The following is a 17,877-nucleotide window of genomic DNA, read 5'->3' as shown; positions in this document are numbered from 1 at the left end:
GTGGGGGGGATGAAGACCCCCCCCAGAGGATGTCAGAGCAGGGCTCAGGCGCTGCCCGTGTGCCCCCCAGGACCTTCGCCCCCCTCTGGGAGGTCTTCCGCATCTCCTCGGACAAGTTGGCGCTGTGCCACGCTGAGCTGGTGAAGAAGCTGCAAGATCTCATCAAGGAGATCAGCCGCTATGGGGAGGAGCAGCTGCGAGCCCACAGAAAGGTGACACCCCGGCCGAGTCCCCCAGAGACTGTGGGGGGGGACGTGTCCCCTTGTGGGCCTCTCCCCATCCCAGGGAGGGGCCCTGGGCCCTCGGGCTGCCAGGCCCGCTCCGGGGTTCCAGTGGGGGCTGGGCAGGCCCCTCTCCCAAGCCGGAAGCCTGGAGAAGGGCCGCCAGTTCTGCTTCTCTCCTCCGGTCAGTCGAAGGACGAGGTGGCCGGGACGCTGGAGGCCGTCCAGCAGCTGCAGGGGGCCGCGCAGCACCTGCCCAAGGCCAGGGAGGCCTTCCAGAGCCGATGCCAGGAGCTGGAGAGGCTCCGCAGGGAGGGGGCCAGCCAGAAGGAGATGGACAAGGTCAGTGGGGGGGGGTCCAGCCCTGCAGCCCTCCTCCTGGGACCCCCGGGGTGGGGGGGGCGGTTGCTGAGGTCGACAGCCACCATGGCCGGCTTTGGATCGGCTGGCTGGGCTGGAGGGAGTGGGGAGTGGGGGGGCTCAGAGGCCAGGGCCTTGCCCTGACTACACCCCCCATGTGCCCCCCACCAAGGCGGAACTGAAGTCCCGAAAGGCCGTGGACGCCCTGCGACGCACCGTGGAGAAGTACAACGCTGCCCGTGCGGACTTTGAGCAGAAGATGCTGGACACGGCCGTGGTGAGGGAGGGCGCAGGGCCTGGGGCTGCAGGATGCGCCCAGCTGGGTGGGATTCGCACCACGTCCAGTCCGCTGCTGGCAGAGGTGGTCGACCGGTGCCATCTCTGCTCAGGGGCTGCTGGGAGAGCTGGCACTTACTTCCCCCCCCCGTCTCTTCTGCTTATGCTGTTCAGGAGAGGCCCTGGGGGGTCCTGGGTCGGGAGAGATGGGGAGGCTGGGCCCACCTGGCTGGGGCCCGGGGAAGGCTCCAGGTGCAGGGCAGGTCTCCCCCGAGGAGTTTGGGGCTGCAGCCGCGCCCCAGAGCAACCCAGCGTAGACTTGGCCTGGAGGGGGCTCGGCTTGCCCCCTCCTCTTGGCCTGAGCTCTGCCCAAGCACGAGTAGGGCGGCTCTGCCCTCTGCCGGCCCCACAGCTCTCCTCCCCCCCCCAGCGGTTCCAGGAGGTGGAGGAGTCTCACCTGCGGCACATGAAGGGCCTGGTGGGCTCCTACGTCCACTCGGTGGAGGACACCCACGTCCAGATCGGGCAGGTGAGGCCCTGGGCTCGGCCGGGCACCTGGCCGGGCTCCGAGGGGCTTGCAGGGCAGGGTGGTTCTGGGCAAGCCTTCCCGGCGTGGCCCCTCGGCGCTCTGCAGACCCCCATCGGGTGGGGGATTGTGCCGTTGCAGTCCAAGCCTGCAGAGCCCCCCCCCCGCTCTGCCACTCTTCTTTCTTTCCCACCCCCCTCCCAAGCGGTGGCAGGAGGCGGGGAGAGGGACCCCCTCCTCATTGGGGGTCTTCCCAGAACAAGGGAACCGGCGGGGGCAGCTGAAGGTGGCCTGGGGGGCTTGCTGGTGAGGGGGGTCCCTGGAATCCTTTTGGGGGCCTCAGGAGGGTCCCCGCCTCCCCCGTTCAGGTGCAGGAGGAATTCAAGCAGAACATGGAGAACATCGGGGTGGAGACGCTGCTGCGCAACTTTGCGGAGAGCAAAGGCACCGGCTGCGAGCCCCCAGGTGAGGGGCGCCTTGGTGGGTGGGGTGGAGCCGCCCCGGGGGGCCCTGCGGGGGAGAGGGGGGAAAAGGAAGCAGGCGGGGGGCGCTGGGCGGCGAGCAGGCATTGCCCCCAAGGGGTCTTGCAGGGAGACCAAGGTCCCCGAGGGGGAGGGGTCCTGGGGGTGCCCGGGCCCCCCGCCTCTCGCTCAGAGTGAGGGAGATGAAAGCATCTGTGATGAAGGGGGGGCTGGAGCCGTTTCTCGGGTGGGGCGACCCCAACCTCACCCCGGGCTTCTCTCTGCCCCCCCCCCCCCGCAGGGCCCCTGGACCTGGAGGAGCTGAGCCTTCTGTCCTCCCAGGAAGGCAAGTACGTCTGGCTCGGCTTTTGGGGGGGGCTTCTGCCTTTGGCAGAGTGAGCAGGCTGGCTTGGGGTGCCTGTGGGCTGGGGGGGCAGCCTGTGGTGCAGGAGACAGATGTGCAGGTGGACCCTGAAGACCAAACACCCCCCCCCATGCACTCAGTTGTGCTCCCTGCCAGCCCTGTGAGGTGGGCCAGGCTGACTGGTCCAAGGAGCTCAGTGGGGATCGAACCCAGGTTTCTCGGCCTTAGTTGCTCCCCCCAGCAATGCACGATGCTGTTACTCCATGCATCCGGGGGGGGGGGTCAGTCTGCTCCTTATTCAGGGATGGTCCTGAGGCAAAGGGAAGCTGGACTGGGGGGGGGCTGCAGCCCACGCGTCATCTTCCAGCACCCTTTTCGTGCTCCCCCATGTGGGAAGGGCAGAAGCACCATCCTTCACTCTTTCTCTTGGGGGGGTGGGCACGGCAAAGGCAGGGATGCACCCCCTTATTTCTTCTGCCCACCTCCCACTGAATTTCAACCACACAATCCTCGGGCTGCCCGGTGCCCCTCCCCTCCCCAAATGGAGACATGGGGCCCAGATGTGGCTTCTGGGGGACCCCCTGGATTCAGCTCTGCTCCTCAGGTGCCCCCCAACCAAGCAGCAGCGCCCCTGGTAGGCCCCCTGGCCAAGGGCCCCCTGGTTCTCCTGAAAAGCCCCCCCTTTTGTCCCCCCAGGGCCCAAACGCAGCCGCAGCAAAGCCTTCCGCATTCCCGGACTCGGGCGCAAGGAACGCGGGCGGGACTCGGGGTGAGTATGGCTGTGGCCCCCCTCCGCCATCGGTCGTAGCTGGCCGCCCCCCCACTCACCCTGTCTCCTTCTTTCTCCCCAGGGAGTCTCCGGAGGCGGATTTGGGGGTGAGGACGCGCCCCCCCCAGGCGGTGCAGCTGAGTGGTGGGCTTTGCCCGGACCCCTGTTCCCAAGGGTTCCCTCCCCCCCCCAGTCTTGTGCTGCCCACCCCTCCCTGGGAGATTTGGGGGATGATCTGTCCCACAGCCCCCCCAGCCCTGTTGTCTCTCCGCAGCCCCCCGAGGTGGACGAGGAAGGCTTCACCGTCCGGCCCGAAGTGAACCAGAACGATATCTTGGTGGGGGTGTCAGGGGGACTGGGAGTGGATCTAGGGAAGGGGGGCTGAGGAAGGAATTCCCCCCCGGTGGTTTCCCAAAGAGGTGGCTTGGGCTAAGAGAGGGCCCGGGGACCCCCCGGTCTCCCCCCCCGGGACCCGCTTCCGAGGGGCTTTCCTTGACTCGGTTCCACGCGAACACAGCAGCCGCTTCTGCTCGTCCAGCGACTCGGATTACGACGATGAAGAGCCCCCCAAGTTCTACATCCGGATCAAGCCCATCCAGGCCCCCGAGCGGGTGGGCAGCGCGGCCACCTCGGCCTCCACAGAGCAGCTGAAGGCCTCTGTGGGCAGCCTCATCCTGCCGCCCTGCGTGGGGGTGAGTGGGGGGCACCAAAGGGGACGAGGGCGGCCCCCCACCCCCTCCCCCTCCCCTGCTTGTCCTGGAGCAGGGCCCAGGGAGAGCCCTGCCGTCTGCCCTCTGCTGCAGGGGCTTCGCCCGGGGGGGCAGGGGGGACGAGGGGCAGCGGCGGCCTTGTGCTCTTGACCCTCCCTTCTCTTCTGCAGGGCACCATGAAGAGGCACTCCTCCCGTAAGTGCCCCCCCTCTCCGGGCCCCTGCCGTGGGGTTGCAGTGGGGCCCCTGCCGTGGGGTGGGCTGGGTCCATCTGGTCAAGACCGAGGCCTTGGGTCTTGTCTTAAGTTTTGCTCCCGAAGAAGCACCGGGGCTGGTACAACCGACGCACACAGCCGGGGGGGGGGGTCTGCGGGCCATCGGTGCCCCCCCCAAGAGTGGAGCTTTCCTGCACTGCAGACAGGCCTGGGCGGGGGGCTTGATGCTAGTGCTGGAGGACCCCCCCCATCGTGCTCTCTGCAGCTGCTCAGCTTCAGCTGCTCCCTCTTGGCCCGGTTGCAGCCTCCCCAAAGAGGGGGCCCCTTCCGTGGCCGGGGAGGTGCTGACCCCTCTCTGGACCCAGACTCGGGGTGCCTCTCCAGTTGTCCCCCTTTCCTTCCAGGGCACTTGAAAACCTTCCCTTCGGCTGCTGCCGTGCCCACCAACTCCGGCCCGGCCCCGGGTGCAGGAGAGAGAGGTGAGGCCGCAAGGCCAGGGGGCGGGGGAGGGTGGGGTGGGGGGCACTTCCGCCCGCTGACCTTTCTCTTTCTGCCCCTTCCTCACCCTCCCTTGGCAGGCGGTCAGCCAGGAAGCGCTGCGACCCCCAACCTGCTGCCTCGGTTGAGCAGGTATGCCCGGGTCTCAGCCTGCTGCCTCTGGCACGGAGCGGCTGGGGGCAGGGGGGGCAGCTTTGTGCCAGCTTCCTTGTTTGCTCTGGGGATTAGGGAGTTGTCATTGGGGGGGCGTGACTGGGGGGGCAGGAAGGATCTTGCTTGGAGCTGCTGCCCCACAGGAAGGAACCTTGCAGTCCCCCGGACATTGCTTGCCCCCCTGGGGGTGGGGGGAGGGGAGAATGATGGGGGGGTACCTCAGTGCTAAGTAAGCAGATCAAAATATTAGGAGCAAAGACATACACACACACACACACACACACATACACACACACACAGAGGGCCCCTCCCCTTTTCCCCAGGAGAGGCTAGAAACCTATGCCAGCCACCTTGAGCCCTGCTGGCCAGACAAGCCCCCCCTCCCCCACGGGAAGGGGCTTTCTGGGAATAACGGGGGTCTTTTCTCTGCCGGCCCCTCCCTCCCTCCCTCCCTCTTCTCTTTCTCCAGCTGCGAGGGCCAAAGCAAGCCAGAGGCCCTTCCCGCCAGCGCCTTGTTTGGGCCTCCGCTGGACGAAGCCTTCACAGGTGACCAAGGCCCCGCTTTCCCCCCCCCCGAGAGGTTTTGGGGCAGCGGGGGGGGGCGTCTTGGCAGAGTGGAGGGAGGGGGCCGGGCCAGGCAGCTGCAGCTTCCCCAAAACCCAGGAGCATCCCGCCTCCAGCCCAGCAGGGCCTTAGGTCAGGGAGGAAAGGGGGGGGATGCTGGGCCGGCTTAGCCAAGGTAGGAGACCCTCCCCCAACCCAGGTGGCTCAGGTGGGGCTGCTGTGCTGAGGCCGTGCCCACCCCCTCTTCAGCCCCGGTTTGGGGCAAAGAGGCAAGAGGGGAGAAAGAAGGAAAACAGCAAGAGGGCAGCAGAGGGGAGGAGGGAAAGAGGGGGGGGTTTGCCCTCAAAATCCGGCTGGACCCTCATTGACCTCACAGGGCCGCACCCTTGGCCGGAGGTGGCCGGAGGAGGACACTCGGGGCCGGGTCCTTGGTGCCCCCAGGGGGAACTCCGGGCGGCTGGTGCAGGGACCCTCCGGCTTCCCCCTGTTCTGTTCCAGCCTACGACCGGCCCTGTTTGAATCTCGGGGACAACCCCTTTTTATAGTCAACAGCCTTGAAAAACCCAACCAAATTTATTTACAAAGAAATCAAAAGTTCAAACGAGTTAAACAGGAATAGCAGACCAGGACTCTAGCAGAAGATCTTCAAATGGTTGCCTTCAGCAACCAGCATCTCCCACACCTTCCCCTTTTATCAGCAGTCCCAAGGTGTGGCTTCTCATTGCCTTCTCCTCCTCTCACTGAGTTGCCTCATTGCCTTTCTCTGTTCTACTCTGCTGGATTAACTCCTGCTCCTAGCATCCCTGAATAGATCCAGCTGTGAATCATCTACATCCAATACCTCGTGCTCACACGGCTGAGTCTGATGAGGAACATGACGGGAGGGGCCAGGCTGAGAGTCCTGCAGTGCATCAGAGCATCCCTCTGACACCAAAGGCTCTCCAAACCCCTCCTCCTCCTCTTCAGAATCATCAGACTCAGCTGCCGGTATCACAGGCTGACGCTGAATCACAACACCTCCGGCCCCAGCATCCAGGGGCACTGGTCCCCTTCCCCCCCTGCAGGGTCCCACCTTTGCCCCCTTGGAGGGTCAGAGGGGAGCCCCCCACCTTCCCCCACCCGGACCCTCTTTGTAGGGAGAGCGGCCCCCGTGGCTGCTTTGCCTTCAACCTTTGCCGTGTGTCTTGACGGCCGATTCCTCCCCAACTGGCGGTCAGAACTGACCCCGGATAACCTCCTGGTGGGTCATCCTGAGGCTGCTTCTTCCACCCGCTGACCCCGGTTCGGCCTCAGCCCAGCGCAGGCTGCCAAGGGTCCCTCCTCCGCCTTTCAAGCCCTGCCCCTCCTCTGCCAGTCCAGGGTTCCTGATATCTATTCCGCATAGAGGTGGGTTCAGATTCAGAACAGAGCTGGAAGGAACCTTGGAGGTCTTCCAGTCCAACCCCTTGTTCAAACAGGAGACCCTATGCCATTCCGGACAAATGGCTGTCCAGTCTCTTCTTAAAAACCTCCAGTGATGGAGCACCCACAACCTCTGGTAGCAAACTGTTCCACTGGTTCATTGTCCTCGCTGTCAGGAAGTTTCTCCTTAATTCCAGGTTGCTTCTCTCTTTAGCCAGTTTCCATCCAATGTTTCTTGTCCTGCCTTCAGGCGCTTTGGGGAATAGCCAGTGCCCCTCTTCTTCTTTGGGGCAGCCCCTCAAATATTGGAATGCTGCTACCATCATCCTCCCCCCCGCTGGTCCTTCTTTTCTCTAGACTGGCCATTCCCAATTCCTGCAGCCGTTCTTCCTATGTTTCAGCCTCCAGGCCTTTAATCCTCTTAGTTGCTCTTCTTTGCACTTTGTCCAAAGTCTCAACATCTTTTTTTGCAATGCGGTGACCAAAACTGGATGCAGGTGTTCCAGGTGTGGCCTTACTAAGGTTTTATAAAGCGGCACCAATACTCTGCGTGATCTTGATTCTAAGCCTCTGTTTATGAAACCCAGGATTGTGTTAGCTTTTTTGGTGGCTGCCGCACACGCCCGGCTCCCGGTCAAGCAATCGTCCACTAGGACTCCGAGGTCCCTCGCACAGTGGCTGTTTTTAAGCCACCTCTCGCCCAGTCTGTACTTGTACCTTGGATTTTTCTTGCCTAAATGTAAAACTTTGCTTTTCTCCACGTTGAAACTCGTTTTGTTGGATAGGGCCCGTTGTTCAAGCTTGTCAAGATCTTTTCGAATGAGTAAGGGGAACGAACAAAGTTGAATGGACAAGGGGAGGGGGATGCGGCCTTGTCCCCCCCTCCCCATTTGCCAGCTGCTTCTCCGTGTTCTGCCCTTCCTGAGGCTCCCCGCCTGAACAGATCGGCTTAGTTCTAGCACTTTTGGGGCTTCTAGGGCGGGGTGTGTGTGTGTGTGGATGGGGGGGGGGATGTAACAGGACCAACCCGTTTGGGCTGCCGTGACGCCTTTTGAGAAGGCCTTTGTGACAGCAACAGGAAGCGTTGCTTTTACGCAGGCAAGGGGGGGGGGGAGGGTGTGTTCCCTGCATGTCTCTTGCATGGGGAGAGACACGGCTTCCTCCGGCAGGTATGCGGAAGAGGTTTTGAAAGCGGGGGGGGGGGAGTGCCCAAGAGGGAGGAGCCCCCGCCCTTTGGCCACCCTTTCAGGGGACCCAGCCTTGCTGTGTGTCATCGGGAAGAAGAAACTGCTGCTGTCCATGGAGGTTCTCCGCCCAGCCATTGCGGTGAAAGCAGCGTAGGGTCTGGCCCACGCGAGGCCCCCATCTGAGCGGCTGGGGGCTTTGCCAGCCAAGGGGAGAAAGCCCCCTTCGGAGGTCTGGGCGCCCCACAGCCTGGGAGCGAATGGCCGGCAGTGCCTTATGGGAGCAGAGTCCTTCCCCGAGCAGAGGCCTTGGCTCAAGAAGGCAATGAAGTGATCGGGCAGGAGGCGCTGGCTGGGCACGGTGCCCGCTGTGCCGCTCGCTGCCAGCTGCCGCCTCTGCCCTTCAGCCAAGCTGCTCCTGGCCCGGCCGAGCTGCAGGGGGAATCGGCCCCCATGGCCGGAGCTGCTGGTCCTGCCTGCTGACCAGGAGCCCCCTGCTCAGCTGGCACCTGCCGCAAGCCCACCCCCCTTTAGCCAAAGGCCCGGGGGGGGGCATGTGAGCTGCCCAGATCTGGCCTGGGAAAGGCTCCTGAAGGACCCCGGCGGGTGAGCCCCGTGTTCCCCTCCTTTTCCGAGGCTCTTTGGGGAAAGGGCTCAGGCGGGCCTGGCGTGGGTAGCCAAGCCTTCGTGCCCCTCCCTGCCTCCTGCCCCATGGACCCCAGCCCCTTTCCACAGGAGCCGGCTGGGCCAGAGAGAGACGGCAGAGGGGCAGACCCTCCCACGTCTGGGCACGAGCAGAGCCCGGGGGGGGGCATCCCAGTGCTCAGACTGCCAGGCTGGGGATGGGCCTGTGGGGGAGGCAGGGGGGTCCGGCTCCTTTGTCCTGGCTGGCCCTCCTCACTCCGGAGCCGGCCGTGGGGGGTGCCCACGCCTGACGCCCACTGCAGAGACACCCGGGGGGGGCAGCTTTAGGATTGCAAGTGAGGCAGATCAGTGGATTTGAGGGGTGGGTCCAATCTAGGGCCAACCCCTTCAGGGCCGCCCCATCAGCCTTTGCGCCCCAATATCACTCTTCTTTCCACTGCTGGGTGTGCCCTGCAGCCCCCAACTCCCCCTTAACCCTCTGCCCCTCTCTCCTTCTGTCTCCCCACAGCGCCCCGAGCCTACTTGCTGGCCTCCAGCCCCTCCCCCTTCTCCTCCTCCTCCCCCGAGAACGTGGAAGACTCTGGCCTGGACTCTCCCCCCCACCTGGCCACGGGACCCTCCCCGGATTCCCGCCTGTGGAGTTCCCGACCGGCCACCCCCCTGAGCCCCCCTGGCCAAAGGACCCCCAAAGGTGCCCTCGCCTTCCGGGGCAGCCGTGGGGCGCTTCGGTCCGAGGACAGGCCCAACCCCTGGCTGCCCCAGCCCTCCGCCCCCCAAGACGCCCGCTTCGGGGTAGAGCCGGGCTGGGCGGTCTCCGGGGCCTCCTGGCCCCCCGCAGGGGCCCGGGCCTTTTCCGCCTGCTCCCCCGACCTCTTCTTCTCCGAGGCCGGGACCGGGGGCCGGCGGCTCTGGGCGGCCCGACCTCGCAGCCCGGCGGCCTCGGACGGGGCCCCTCGGACCGGGGAGCGCGACAGCTGCCTCTCCTCCAACTCGGCCTCCTCCTCCTCCTCCTCCCCGGCCCCCCTCAGCAGCGGGGACTCCACCAGCCCCTCCCCCTGGGCCCCCCGGGGCCGCGACCTGGACAGCAGGGGCCCTTCTGCCTCGGATGCCTCCTCTGAGCACGGTGAGTGGTGGGGGAATTGGGGCTGGGGCTCCTGGTGGTTGAGGAGGGGGGGTTGCAGCAAGAGAGACAAAAGGGGAGAGGGTTAGCTTTGGCTCCCCCCCTTAAGTACCTGCTGAGAGTTGCAGCCAAAGGCCCATTTGCCCCCCTCCCAGACCCCCTCAACCCCGCAGCCCCTGGGATTCTTCCGGGAGGGAGGCTTGGCAGCTCCATCTTGGGGGGGGTCTCCCCTGGAGGGCAAAGGGAAACAGCAAGGGCTCTGTCCCCTCCCCTCGTGCTCTGGGTGCAGATCTCGGCATTTGGGGAAAGAGGAACAGCGCTCGGAAACGGGATTGGCCGGTGGAACTGCCTGCCACCAGGGGAAGCCCGGTGGACGTTGGCCCCGCTACTTCCGGGAGGGGCCGTGGGAGGAAGCTGCTTCCACTTTGGGGGGAAAGGAGCACCCCGTTTGCTGTGCCCCTTGGGTCACCCCCTTTCTCTTGACTTTCAGTCCCCTTCCCTCCTCCGGCCCCACATGCCCCCTGGCCCCCCACGGCAGCTCCTGTTCGGCGAACGCTCTGCAAGAGGCCCTCGGCCACGTCGGCCAGCAGCCTTGGGGCCGAGACGGTGAGTGCTGCGGCCGGCAGGTGGTGGGCAGGGTCCTCGGGCAGCCCTGCCCGACCCAGACGTGGGTGCCAGCCCCAGAAGGGGCAGCCCTGGCAGGGGTGGTCTTACCCCCCCCCACCCCCCCCGAGCCCAAACGCCCAGCCCTGCGCCCTCTGCAGAGCCTCCAGGCGCCCCCGTTGCTCCCTGGACCCAGCGGGCGGCATCTTGGCTGGGGGGGTCCAGCGGCAGAGCTCCGGCGGTTATGGGGCCAGGCACTGGGAAACACCCCCCCCTCGCTAAGCCCCAATGCTGAGGTTTCCCCACCAGCGGGAAGGCCACCAGCCCTGGCAGAGAATGGGGGGCAGGGGGCTGCCGGTGCCCTGTGGCTGACCTCTCTTCCCACCCCCAGCCCCGCTCCTTCAGCCCTGCCCCACTGGCCGCTCTGACCTCCTCCCAGAGCACCTCCGCCCTGACCGAGCGCGGCCTCTTCACGGCCCCCCAGCAGCAGCCACCGCAGCCGCCGGCCCTGGGTAGGTGCTCTCCGGCCGGGGGGAGGGGAGCGTGGCGGGACCCCCGCCTGGGCCAGGGGCCTTGGGGGGGCCAGGAGCAGCTGAGGGACCCCACTCTCCTTCCTTCCGTGCCAGGCGTCTCCCGTGGGCCCTCCCCCGTGGTCCTGGGCTCCCAGGGCGCCCTACCCGTGGCCACGGCCTTCACGGAGTACATCCACGCCTACTTCAAGGGCCAGAAGGCCGACAGGTACTGGGGGGCAGGGGGGGCTGAGACCCCGGGGCTCTTCTACCGGAGTGCCTGCTGGGCGGGGGAGCTGCGGGCGCCCCTTCCCTGGCCTTGCACCGGTTCCACCTGCCGGACTGGCCAGCCCTTCAGCCAATTGGGCGGCCCGCTGAGACCCCCAAGGCCCCACCCTCCCCATGGCCCCCACCTCTTCCTGGAGCCCTTAGGCAGGGGGGCCCTCACCTGCCCCACTCGGGCTGCTGCACCAGCCGGGGCCTCGGCCCTCGTCGGGGCTGGGGGGGAGCGAACCGGCCCGGTACCCGACCAGCCCCTCCCTGTCTCCGCAGCTGCCTGGTCAAGGTCACCGGGGAGCTGACCATGTCCTTCCCGGCGGGCATCATCCGGGTCTTCAGCAGTGCCCCGGCTCCCCCGGTCCTCAGCTTCCGCCTGCTGCACACGGCGCCCATCGAGCAGTTCCTGCCCAACTCCAGCCTGCTCTTCAGGTGCCCGGGGTGGGGGGGGCTGAGGGGGGGCTGAGGGGAGCTACGGGGTGAGCAGGTCCCTGGAAGCCCCTGGCAGGCACAGAGGTCGGGGGGGGGCTGGAGAGATGGGAGGGGGGCCTGGAAGCTGCAATGACAAACCGGCTGGTTCAACCGAAACCCCCCCCCCCGGTCTCTCCTGCCCACCCACTCCCCCCCCCCGCCCCACACAGTGACTCCTCACAGAGCGACCCCAGCAGCAGGGATTTCTGGCTCAACATGGCCGCCCTGACCGGGCACCTGCAGAAACAAGCCGAGCAGGCGGGGGCCGCCCCCTATTACAACGTGACCCTGCTCAGATACCAGGTGAGGCCGCCTGGGGGGGAGTCGGCCGGTCAGCAGGGCGTCCGGGAGCCTTTGCCTCAGAGCCGGAAGGGCCGGGTGGCGCTCTGCCTGCTGACCTTCCCGGTCTGACCACGGAGGGAGGCCGGAGCAACCGGGAAGGTGCTTGAGTCCCAGTTGAGGGGTGGGCAGGACCCCGTCCCCAAACCGTGGTGGGTGCAAAGGGGAGGCCTTGGTGGGGCTGGTGTTTCGGGGGAGGGGGCTTTGCCACTTCCTCCTCCTGGGGTGTTTCTCAACTTCCCAGTCTCCCAGCGCCCTGGGGTCTCCTGGTGGTCCCCCATCCACAGACTGACCGAGTCCTGCCTTGCTTAGCATCGCTGCACGGAGTGGGTCCGTTCCTCCCTCAGGAAACAATTAACCTTGGTTTAATTAAGCGCAGACTGTGTGATGGTGGGTGGCGTTCTTAATGGTCCTCCCTGGTGAAGATTATAGGGGTGGCCATTCTTTGGGGTCGGCATCCGGGCTGGGGGGTTACCTGTGGCCCCTTCGCTCCAGGCTCTCACAGAGCCTCCTGCGTTGTGGACTATGGTTCCAAGAACCCCCAGCCACTCTCCCTGCTTGCTGGGCAAACTGGGGTTTGTAGTCTCTGCCCTCCTGGGGGCTGGCATGTGGGCTGGCGGGGGCAGTCCTCTTTGGTTCCTCTTGGCTGAGGCGGGAAACAGACCCGGGTGGGAGGGGGCAGGTGTGTGATGCACAAACACACCCACCCATGTAGACACACACACACACACACACACCTGCTCACCCTCAGTACTCCAGGCAGGGGCCGGAGTGGGCCCCACTGCAGCTGTCGGTCAGCTGGGAGTGCGCCACGGAGGCCACCCGGGTGAGCGTGGACTACCGCTACAACGCCGCCGCTCTGGCCTCGGCCGTGGCTCTCACCAACGTCCAGGTGCTGCTGCCCATCGAGGAGGCCGTGGCCAACGTCCAGCCCCAGCCCAAGGCCTGCTGGTAAGCGGGGGGCGGGCAAGGGGAGGGCACTAAGGGCCCCAGGGAAGGTGGCACCTGGGCGAGATTTGGCCGCTGGCACCGGAAGGCCACCCAGAGGCCCCCAGGGGTTCGTGACGAACCCGGCGAATCCCCAGGAAGAGGAGGAGGCAGACTGGCACGGTGGGCATGGCTGGTGGCTGCAGGCGCCTCAGATAGCCCACAGGCTGGGCAAAGGGGCACCCTTCCCCCTTGGCCAGCCTCCACTCCCTTCGTGGGGCTGGCACTGCAGGCCTGGCCCCCTGGCACGGCCCCCGCAGGGCTCTCCCCCCGGGTCTGCCCTTGGGCGGGGGCAAAGGCCAAGCCAGAGCCGGCTTTTCATGAAGATGGCTGGGGGAGGACACCTTTGGGGCACCCCACCCCGGCTTTTCTTGTGGGCGCCTTCTGAAGGGGGGGAGCTGGGCTTCTGTGGCTGTCTGGGGGTCCCTTGCCCGACTGCCAACCTCCCCCCTGGCGGGAGAAGCCCAATTATGTTTTATTTCACTCATTTTATTTTCCTGCTGTGCCCCGAGTGACCCTGAGCCGTATTTGGGCCCTTCCTCCCCAGAGTGGAGATTTCGGGGCACTTTGATCCCCGACATCAAATAGGAACAAAACTGGAACTGGGGGGGGGGGGGGCTGATGCCTCAGTACCCCGTGTCTCCCCCTCCTCTAATTGAGAGATGGCCAAAGACCTGGCCCAGTCCCCAGGCAGCCCAGTCGGGGGTGTGTGTGTGTGTTCCCAGATGGCCAGTGCTGGACTACACGGGTGGGGGTCACCCCCCTGGCGGCTGCACCCAAGAGCGCTCCCTCTGTCTCCCCCTGCAGGAACCTGGAGGAGAAGCGCCTGCTGTGGCGGCTCCTGGACGTCCCCAGCACCCAGGGCCAGGGAGGTGAGCGGGGGGGCGGGCCAGGCGGCCCTTCCTCAGCCGTGGGCAGGGCGGAGGGGGGAGCAGCGCCCCCTTCACCTTCCTCTCTCCCCGACCTCAGGCTCTGGCCGCCTCCTGGCCAGCTGGGTGCCCTTGGACGGCCCCAGCAGGCCCACCCCGGTGGCCGCCCAGTTCACCAGCGAGGGCAGCACCGTCTCGGGGGCCGACGTGGAGCTGGTGGGCAGCGGCTACCGGATGTCGCTGGTGAAGAAGAGATTTGCCACAGGTGAGGGGGCCGGGCCGCACCGGGTGTCCCTCTTGCTCTCTCTCAGCTGGCAGGCGGGCATCCTGGGCCTGGCGTAGGGTCACCCCTGGGTGCTGGCCAAAGAGGGGTGTGCCGGTGTGGCAGCAGAATAACCGAGTCCAAAGGGTCCTTGGAGGTCATCTAGGCCAACCTGCTGGTCAAGCAGGATATCCAACGCCCTGGGCTGGATCCGGCCATTAGGGATGACGACCTGTTTCTCTTTTCTCTGCCCCTGTCGGGGTCACCCGCAAAGGTCCTCCAGCGTGTCCACTGTGATTTCAGACACACACTGCCCCTCCCCTCCCTCAGGCTCAAACCGCCCCCAGTTCCTGGCTGCTCTCTATAATAATAATAATAAGTTGGAAGGGACCTTGGAGGTCATCTAGTCCAACCCCCTGCTCAGTTAGGAATCCCTATACCATTTCAGGCAAATGGTTGTCCAGTCTCTTCTTAAAAACCTCCAGTGTTGGAGCATTCACCGTTTCTGGAGGCAGGTTGTTCCACTGGTTAGTTGTTCTAACTGTCAGGAAATTCCTCCTTAATTCCAGGTTGCTTCTCTCCTTGACTAGTTTCCATCCGTTGCTTCTTCTCCCGCCTTCAGGGGCTTTGGAGAATAGCTTGACTCCTTCTTCTTTGAGGCAGTCCCTGAGATATTGGAACACTGCTATCATGTCCCCCCTCATCCTTCTCTTCGTTAAACTAGACATACCCAATTCCAGCAACTTTTCATATGTTTTAGCCTCCAGTCCCCCAATCATCTTTGTTGCTCTTCTCTGCACTCTTTCTAGAGTCTCGACATCTTTTTTACATCGTGGTGACCAAAACTGGATGCCGTATTCCAGGTGTGGCCTTTCCAAAGCCTTGTAAAGTGGTATTAGTACTTCACGTGATCTTGATTCTGTCCCTCTGTTAATGCAGCCTAGCACTGTGTTGGCTTTTTTGGCAGCTGCAGCACACGGCTGGCTCATATTTAAGTGATTGTCCACTAGGACTCCGAGATCCCTCTCACAGTTACCACTATTGAGCAAGGTACCACCTATACTATACCTGTGCATTTGATTTTTCCTGCCTAAATGCAGAACCTTACTTTTTTCACCATTGAATTTCATTTTGTTAGATAGCGCCCAGTGTTCGAGTCTGTCCAGATCCTCCTGTATCTTAAGCCTATCTTCTGGAGTATTGGCTATTCCTGCCAGCTTGGTGTCATCTGCAAATTTGATGAGTTCCCCATCTATCCCCTCATCCAAATCGTTGATGAAGATGTTGAAGAGCACTGGGCCCAGAACAGAGCCCTGGGGCACCCCACTACACACTTCCTTCCATGTAGATGCGGTTCCATTGAGGACCACACGCTGAGTACGGCCTGTCAGCCAGCTACAAATCCATCTGGTGGTGATGCTGTCTAACCCACATTTTTCTATCTTATCAAGTAGTAGGTTGTGATCTACTTTATCAAATGCCTTACTGAAATCCAAGTAAATTATATCTACAGCATTCTTCTGGTCCACTAGTTTTGTCACTTGGTCAAAGAATGCAATAAGATTTGTCTGGCATGATCTGTTTTTGACAAACCCATGTTGACTTTTAGTGATGACTTTGTTTGCATCAAGGTGTTCGCTGATTTGTTATTTGATTATCTTTTCCAGAATCTTCCCAGGTATTGAGGTCAGGCTGATAGGTCTGTAGTTTCCTGGATCTATTTTTTTCCCTTTTTTGAAGATGGGAACTACATCAGTTCTCTTCCAGTCCTCTGGTAGTTCCCCAGTGCTCCAGGATCTTTGAAAAATATAGTTCAGTGGTTCTGAGATCACATCTGCCAGTTCCTTCAGAACCTTGGGGTGTAATCCATCTGGTCCTGGTGATTTGAACTCGTCTAGGCTGGACAGGTGCTCACTTACCATTTTCTGGCCTATCTTAACTTGCGTTTCTATTCTGTTTTTTATGGCACTGGTTTTGGTAGGTTGGTCTGTTATTTCCCTTTGTGTAAAGACAGATGCAAAAAACGAGTTAAATAGTTCTGCTTTCTCCCTGTTGCTTGTCACCTTCTTGCCACTTTCCCCCACTAATGGACCAATCGTTTACTTTTTTCTTGTTTTTTACATGTTGAAAGAAGCTTTTTTTTGTTATTGTTGACTTTGGTCACAAGCCTTAGTTCATTTTGAGCCTTAGCTTCCCTCACTCCATCTTTGCAGGCACGGGCTGTTTGCTGATATTCTGCCTTAGTTATGTGCCCCTCTTTCCACTTCCTATACTTGTCCTTTTTATCTTTCAGTTTATCAGAGAGTTCTTTATGCAGCCATGCTGGTTTCTTTTGAGAGCTGTTATTTTTCTTCTTTGTTGGTATTGTGCTAGACCGGGCCTTTATTATCTCACTCTGCACCTCCCCCGCAGCGCCTTGCCCGGCGGGATGCCCGGGCTCCCTGCCTCCCCCAGTCCTAGCAGGGCTCTGCTCCATGCCAGCCCCTCCCTCCCTCCCAGGACCCCAGACCGGGCAGAGATTCGCTCTTTTCCCAGCAACCCACATTTGGGCCCCCCAAGGCCCCGCTTTTTAGGCTGCTTGGAGGCTTCGCTGGTTTCTTGGTCTTGTTGAATTTTGGGGTGGGGAGAACCTCGGTTCCCGAGGGTTTGCAGGCAGTGCCAGAGTAGAAGAAACGCTGACCTTTGGATTTCTCCTCCTCAACAGGAAGACGTAGATGTTGAAAGCAGGGCGACACTAAGACTCCCGGACTTCAACTCCCAGAATCCCCCAGCCGGCCTCTGCAGGGAGGGCACGGCTCCCAAGGCAGCCCTGCTGGCCTGGGGAACTCTGGGAGTCGCAGTCCGCGGGCCTTAAAGTCGCCCCGGTTGGCCAGCCCTGCTTTGAAACAGGCAAAACCAGTGAGAACGGGAGATTCACCTGGGTTTGGTTTCTTCTTTCCACACCTTGGAGTCGGTCACGGCTCCTGGCAGCTGCCAGCACGAGTCTCCGCAGGTTTCCTGGCAGAATGTCAGGATCGTCCTCCTTCCTGGGGCCGAGAGAGCGAGAAGCCCGGCTTGCCCAGAGCAGCCCTGGTGCCCTCCCGTCTCTCGCCTGGCGACCGAGTCGCTCCCTCGGGTGGCGACAGGATCCACAACAGCCGCCTCCTCCTCCTCCTCCTCCCTGCCGGGTCTCTGGGGCAGCCTCGCCCCACCCGGCCTGTTCAGGACCCCCCAGGCCGAGAACTGGGGGGGGGGCTGTAGCTGCAGTCCTGCCCAAACAAAACTGTCCCCCTCCCACCAATGGACCCCCCCCCAGATCCTCCAACGGGCCAGGCGTGCCGGCTCCTTCCTTCTCAGGAGTGATCTTGGCTCCTGGGCCACCCCCCTACCTGGGTGGCCCTCCCCTGACCTTGGGTCAGCTTGGCCCCTCCTGTGCAAGGCGGGGCCCAGAGCGGACCCCCAAACCCTGGCCTCCTGGGGTCCAAGCAGGGTCGAGTAGATGGCCCGCTGGCCTCCCCCAACCTTCCCCCAGGCGGGATGGGGAGGGCCTCCGTGGCCCCTGCCTGCCTGCTGCTGCGGTCAAGGAGGACCCCCAGATCCTCTTGGGGGGGGGCTGTGACAAGCCAGGCCTCCCTGCTGGGCAGCAGCCTTAGCCAGAGGGGCGAGGGGGGTGGGGGGATTCCCCTGCAGAGCCCCCACTGCTGAGTACTGTGTTGGCTGTGACACCCCCCCTTCTTCTTTCTTTCCCCCCCCCAGGAATTTATCTTGCTGGCTCCTGAACATCAGCAGCCCTGGGAGGTTTTCTCCGGATGTCTTCTGGGAGACAGAAATAATATATTTGTGTGTTTTAAATTATTTTCCGCCTGGATTTTAAACGTTTTTTGGGGGGGGAAGCCTGGCTGGAAGCCGGGGAGGCCAGAAGAGGACGTGACTCCTTGAACCCGGACCCCACACCTGGCCATGACTTCCCCCCCCTCCGCTTTCATCCGCCTCTTCCGAATCGTGGCCGGTTGGTCCTGCCCCACTCTGGAAGCAGCCGAAGGGAAAGGGCCCCCTGGGAACGTTGGCCTTTTAATAAACATGTTTGTTTTTCTAATGAAAAGGGATCTCGGCTGG

At 63.0% G+C, this 17,877-nt stretch overlaps 1 protein-coding gene across 6 annotated transcripts in view; it reads left to right on the top strand.

The window, feature by feature from the left end:
• FCHO1 (FCH and mu domain containing endocytic adaptor 1) overlaps positions 1-17,857 on the top strand; it is a 30,416-nt gene extending 12,559 nt beyond the window's left edge. For 3 of the 6 annotated variants that reach the window (XM_083349511.1, XM_083349512.1, XM_083349510.1), the window contains 23 exons: positions 71-212; positions 411-563; positions 754-858; positions 1,288-1,386; positions 1,752-1,848; positions 2,146-2,190; positions 2,905-2,977; positions 3,060-3,084; positions 3,252-3,306; positions 3,485-3,669; positions 3,858-3,882; positions 4,306-4,380; positions 4,480-4,531; positions 5,022-5,098; positions 8,855-9,469; positions 9,957-10,072; positions 10,461-10,807; positions 11,131-11,286; positions 11,496-11,628; positions 12,416-12,615; positions 13,459-13,523; positions 13,621-13,785; positions 17,518-17,857. In XM_083349511.1, the coding sequence (XP_083205637.1) occupies positions 71-212; positions 411-563; positions 754-858; positions 1,288-1,386; positions 1,752-1,848; positions 2,146-2,190; positions 2,905-2,977; positions 3,060-3,084; positions 3,252-3,306; positions 3,485-3,669; positions 3,858-3,882; positions 4,306-4,380; positions 4,480-4,531; positions 5,022-5,098; positions 8,855-9,469; positions 9,957-10,072; positions 10,461-10,807; positions 11,131-11,286; positions 11,496-11,628; positions 12,416-12,615; positions 13,459-13,523; positions 13,621-13,785; positions 17,518-17,540 (3,028 nt within the window). In that variant the 3' untranslated portion in view covers positions 17,541-17,857. Of the gene's footprint in view, positions 1-70; positions 213-410; positions 564-753; positions 859-1,287; positions 1,387-1,751; positions 1,849-2,145; positions 2,195-2,904; positions 2,978-3,059; positions 3,085-3,251; positions 3,307-3,484; positions 3,670-3,857; positions 3,883-4,305; positions 4,381-4,479; positions 4,532-5,021; positions 5,099-8,854; positions 9,470-9,956; positions 10,073-10,460; positions 10,808-11,130; positions 11,287-11,495; positions 11,629-12,415; positions 12,616-13,458; positions 13,524-13,620; positions 13,786-17,517 lie in introns of all 6 variants that reach the window. The other 3 variants (XM_083349515.1, XM_083349513.1, XM_083349514.1) reach the window with 3 other exon arrangements.
• Positions 17,858-17,877: the final 20 nt, after the last annotated feature.

This window comes from Vipera ursinii (genome assembly GCF_947247035.1).
Source record: "Vipera ursinii genome assembly, chromosome: 1".
In the NCBI taxonomy this organism is placed as follows: Eukaryota; Metazoa; Chordata; class Lepidosauria; order Squamata; family Viperidae; genus Vipera; species Vipera ursinii.
The sequence above is the reverse complement of the archived record's forward strand: the minus strand, read 5'-3'. Positions and strand labels throughout refer to the sequence as shown.